The sequence below is a fragment of a genome, unplaced genomic scaffold (assembly GCF_019419815.1).
Source record: "Pyrus x bretschneideri cultivar Hongxiangsu unplaced genomic scaffold, Pyrus_bretschneideri_v1 Contig2, whole genome shotgun sequence".
NCBI lineage: Eukaryota > Viridiplantae > Streptophyta > Magnoliopsida > Rosales > Rosaceae > Pyrus > Pyrus x bretschneideri.
This window is the reverse complement of record NW_025999501.1, coordinates 8214768-8220161: the sequence shown is the minus strand read 5'-3', so window position 1 is coordinate 8220161 and position 5394 is coordinate 8214768. Positions and strand designations below refer to the sequence as shown.

Here is a 5394-nt window from a genome sequence, read left to right as displayed (position 1 = left end):
ATTATTTAGCAGTGACTGCTATCTTCATCCCAGCAGCACAGTGGCCAGGAAAACCGCAGATGAAGTAGTTTTGTCCTTGCTGAATTTTGATTTCATCGTTTCCCGACGAGAAGAGTTTATCGCCGACTGTGCATGTCTTGAAACCAATTTCATCTACGACTGCCACACTGTGGAATGCATTGTTGTATTTGAACACTGCAAATAAGATTTCATTGCAATCAAATTAGATACCAATTATTTAAATTAATGTATGAACTAACAAAAAGAGTAATGTTAGGAATACGAGATTTTTATATTTTGGGCACTAACATGCCATATATACCTCCACAAGTTTTTCTTCGGCTCTCGATAGACTCTTTAAAAAATGAGACTCTATATAGACTTTATGTCACCTCATTTTTTTTTGCACAATATTTTGTATTGTTGGCACGATAATTGACGTTAAACTGTGGAGTGACAAAAAATCTATGAAGAATCCTATTTTTGAGAGAATCCACTTAGCTTTGATCCTTCAAATTTTATTTTTTCACTAAAATGTTTCTTTGGAAAACATTTGTTAACTTCTATTAAAATCAATCAACTGAAAATATGAGTACACCCCTTAGAATTCAATTTTCTTTAACTAAAACCCATCATGGTAAGTTTCTCTAACAAAAACCCAATGACTAGGCTCCAACTAAGCAATATCCATAATTAAGTTTGACTTGGCAAAATTTGTATTTGTTGATGTCTAAATTACCCTTAATAACACTTACTTTGGGTCTCTCACTTATTATCTAAATTTTATTTTACATTATTTCATTCAATTAAATGTCTTCAAATACCTTATGGAGATTTGGAAAAAAATTTAAATGTCATGATTCATATGCATTTAATAACAAAAATTTACATGATACCAATGTTCCTTATATATTTGTTTTCACATGATGCTAACAAGTAAATTAGTATATCCTACAACTATCAAAAAGTTTTTTTATTCAAAATTATCAATATTTTAAATATAAAATAGGTAAATTATTTTGCACAACATATATATAATAACAATATAAGTTCCTAGTAAATTATGTAATGATACATGCAAAATAATTTACCTACAAAATAAATAAATATTTTTTATTCAAAATTAATTAAATACCAATATTTTGCATATATATATATATATATACACACACACACACACACACACAACAATTTGCCTACATGCAAAATATTTTACCTACAAAATAAAAGAATGTAGATTGATTGCACACTCTATATAATAATAACAAAATGTGGCTAGTATATATGTATTATCACATGAAAAATAATTTACCTACAAAATAAATAAATGTTTTTAGCCAATTGATTCAAAATTAATTAATTACATATTATTAAAAATATAGATAAATTATTTGCACGCATATATATAATTTTAACAAAGTACCTAATACATACATGCAAAATAATTTACCTACAATGATTGTCAAACAAATAAACGAAATGAAACATATGATGGTAAGAGAAGTATAAAGTAGATAATTTTATAATAATAAGGCACTTAATTCCCACAATTATGGTGGATAATTAAATTCATTAACATAATTAGAGTGTTGTGGCACAATTGTAAATAGTTTGAAAATAATAGGTATTTAATTGTTTACATGGCAGTCTACTTCAAATTTGGGTTTTATTTGGATGTTTAAAATGAGATGGGTTTTTGTCGAGGAAATAAGTGTTGCATGGACTTATATCTGAGGGACCCTAAAATCAATGATGTAGCCTCATTTTTTTTCATCAATAATCTTTTGTTCATCGTGATTCTTGATCAATATATCTCAATACATTTTATCCAAAGTACCGAATTTCCAACAAGTAAAAAAAATTTAGGGCTCATTTGATAACTTATTTCATTTTTTGTTTCAAATATTTATTTTGACATGGAAATATATACATGACAGGAAATGAAAGAACGGATAAAAAATAAGAGAGATGTAGAAGAAATATATAAGAAAAAACACATAAATGAAACAAAAAATCATTTTCAGTTGGTTTCACTTTCAAAACTTTGTTTCCATTAGTACGTTTTTCTCATATCTCCATTGCTCTTTTTAATGTCCCATTTTTTTCATATACATTTCTCGTATGTTAACCCAAAAGTAAAAAACTAAAACTCAAAACTAAAATGGTATCAAACGAACACATACACATGATTTATAAATTGGCTGCAACCTAAATCATAAAACTTACCCAACGTATCATTGGCAGTAAAGTTCTTGCCATTAGGCCAGTCATGAACCTTTAAGTTCCAGCCATCGCCCTCTCCGACGGTGAAGGTTTCGGCATGAGCAGTCTCACCGTGAAGCACTATGCACAACCCTATCGCTATCACTGCGGTAACAATTGCACTGCCTCTAACCTGGGTGGCCATTTTCTGGTTTTTCCTGGTCGAACAAGGGCGAGAGTAAAACTATATGGAACCTATGTGGTGGTTGGTCACGTTTTATACGAACTCAATCTGGGGTTTTTAATGTTTTACCATTTTTATAAAGATATGTTTTTCTTTTATTCAAATTTGTGTTTAGAATATAGTTTTTTTTATTTCCTAAGAGTGATAGAAATAGACTTATTTTTAATAAATAATAAAGATATGCATTTTCATAAAAATGGTAAAACTTTAAATACATTTTGACTAAGAAAATCAAAAGGTGACACTGGATCTAGACCAGTCACTTAAACATGGTTAATTTAGATTACGATCATAATGCATTTCATTGCCCATTATTTACTTCTTCTTTTTTCCCCCCAAAAAAAAAGGAAAGTAAATAATGAGAAATGCATTATGATCGTAATGCATAATTAGTTTATGAGAAATGCTAACGGAACTCTTTAAAGCAGGATTTTTGCAGGCTCTCTGCAACCTCACAATTTAACGTCAATTTTCGTGCCAACTTTATAAAACATTGTGACAAAACATGAGAAGGTAGAGATGTTGGAATATAAAAGGGAAAGTATTTTCAGGTTTGATTTAATTAGTGATTTTATGTGATTTAATAAATGTTTTATATGATTTGATTTAGTCTATGATTGTTTTGGTTTATTTTCTAGTGTTGCTCATTTGTTATCTTATAAATACCTCCTTGTGGAGAAGAATTGACACGTCCCGATCCCGATATTCCCCGAACACTAAGATAGGTACGTGATGGCCGACACCCGAAGGTGACGCAAGCCATTTAGAACGCATGGGAACAAGAATAAATATGACTTAAACATTTAAATGTAATTAATATATGAAAGGGGAACGTGTTCAGAGCATACAACTAATTAGAATACTAAAAAGAAATAATATAAAATTGAATGAATAAAAGATTGGGTCCTACACCGAGAGGACTTGAAGATACCGATATGGAAGTGCCTTGACGTTGGGATCGTACGCCTCGAATCTAAATTAGATACTTCGCTGCCGAAGAGCCATGCAAACTAGCAAAGACAGGAACGCCACAATATTTGCACTTGTGGGGCTCTTGGCGTGGCCGCGAAAGCTACGGTTTCCTCGTCGAAATCTGGGCTTCCTTCTCGAGCCATTTCTCTAGTCGGAAAGAGGTGGAACTCGCCGATTTCGTCGACCTACGGTGGTGGTGATGGAAGTCCCGATGTCTGCACTTACAGAGGAGTTAGAGGGGAACGAGGGAGATCCGAGGATGGTATGGTCACCGGAAAGTAACCCACGGTGGTGGTGTGGGTGGTGTTGCCTTGTGTGTGTCTCTATGAGTTTTCGAAGAAAGGTAGGGAGGGAGTGACAAAGAGAGTTGAGAGAAGAGAGGTGAGCTGAGAGACTCGGGGAGAGAGAGGGAGAGAGGGGATGAGTTAGGGCTTATTTGCTATTTGAAAATAAGCTGGTTTTTGGAAATTGCTATTTGCAGCTTCAGGTTTTGGGCTTATTTTCATCCAAAACTTTGAAATAAAGTCGATTTTGAGAGTTTACCAAATTGCAAAAACCCTCCAACTTTTTTTCATACCCACTTTTTTTTTTTTTTTTTTAAATCATCTCAATGCCAAACCAGGGCTGTATCTGGTCATTTTGTATTTGAGCGCAGCTTCACTTTGCTTTGAGTTGTCTCAATTTTTGTGGGCTTTGTCTCAATTTCCTTAGGCTTTGTCTCACTTTATGGCGATTCTCATCTCAAATCCGAAATTCATGCTTTCTTCCACTCCAATAGTTGTTCCTAGCCGCAAGTTGTCCACCAGCCTTGGCCACTCGACTCATCTTGTGTTTTCTCCATGGATCTCATTTGGAGACATGCTTTGGGTTTGGGTGGCTCTCAAAGTGTATTTAGCACTACTTGGTAAGATGATGGGAGCACTCATAGCGCGGGTGGTTTTCCACCCCTATTCTCCATTTCATCCAGTTGGTTTGTTGAGTCTTCTTCTAGATGGCGGCGGCTTCACGATGGTGGTGTGGCTACTTGGGTGGTGGTAGCTGGTCCCTCTTTTCAGATTGAGGGTTTTATGTTTTAGGGTGTTATGGGTTTTACTGTGGGGCTTTTCCCCTTGTATTTTATTTGGTTGTGTTCTTGCTTGCTTGGTTGTTTTTGTTTGGTGGACTTTTCTAGCCTTGTATTAGCTTTTATCTAATGAATTTCACTTTGTTTGACAAAAAAAAAAAAAAAGACACTTCATGCTTCTGCTCGGTTCATAAAGAGTCATAATTAAAGAAAAAAGAAAATAAAATAAAAATGAGAGAAGAAATTGCCATGCCTTCTTTATTGAATTGTTATGGGGATTTGACTTTTTTTTTTTTTTTTTTTATAAAGAGGAAGAAAAGGAAAAGAAAAGGAAGTACAAAATAAAATGATTAGGATTGCCATGCCTTCATCATTAGTTGAGTAACGCTAGAAAAATTAAATTTGTAGACCAAATAGAGTGTCTGTATAGATAAGATTTTTTCTTCTCCAAAGTGAGTATCAAGTATAAGTATTTTTTTCAGTGTAAATTAAGGTGGTAATTCCACAATTGTAGTTAAAAATTAATTAACTCGAATACATGGTGGGGTTGGATCTGCTTATAACTAACAAGTTTCCGCTACAATGCTCCTAAGTTTTAGCGGCACATTTTTACACCAATGCTGCGTACCACTCAGTTATATGGGTTCTTATACAAGATTTAACCTTTGTACATGTCCATTAGCTTCTCTACATGCAAGACCTAATCGTTAATTTTTTGGACTACTCAATGGTACATACCGAATAGACACCCTCGTCTCAAGAGAAAAAACACACCCTCGTCAATTAATTATTCAAACCAACGATGCATATGATTCAAAGAACAAACATAGTTCACTGATTTTATTTAAACTTAAGACATTCAGTCAAGGCTTTTGCCTCATAAAAAATCTTAATAATGTGAGGAATTATATTA

The 5394-nt window shown here is 33.3% G+C and overlaps 1 protein-coding gene across 1 annotated transcript; it reads right to left on the bottom strand.

The window, feature by feature from the left end:
* On the bottom strand, positions 1–2407 carry LOC125476977 (basic blue protein-like). Its single transcript, XM_048583696.1, has 2 exons — positions 2227–2407; positions 1–195 (listed from the first exon to the last, which is right to left on the bottom strand). The coding sequence occupies exons 1-2, from the start codon at positions 2405–2407 to the stop codon at positions 2–4; spliced, it is 375 nt and encodes a 124-aa protein (XP_048439653.1). The 3' UTR covers position 1.
* Positions 2408–5394: the final 2987 nt, after the last annotated feature.

What these genes read in the sequence shown, in the direction of transcription:
- LOC125476977 (XM_048583696.1), bottom strand. Translation starts at nt 2,407, where the DNA reads ATGGCCACCCAGGTTAGAGGCAGTGCAATTGTTACCGCAGTGATAGCG. An exon ending in TACTGCCAATGATACGTTGG is followed by an intron (nt 196 to 2,226) that starts GTAAGTTTTATG and finishes TCTTATTTGCAG; the next exon opens with TGTTCAAATACAACAATGCA.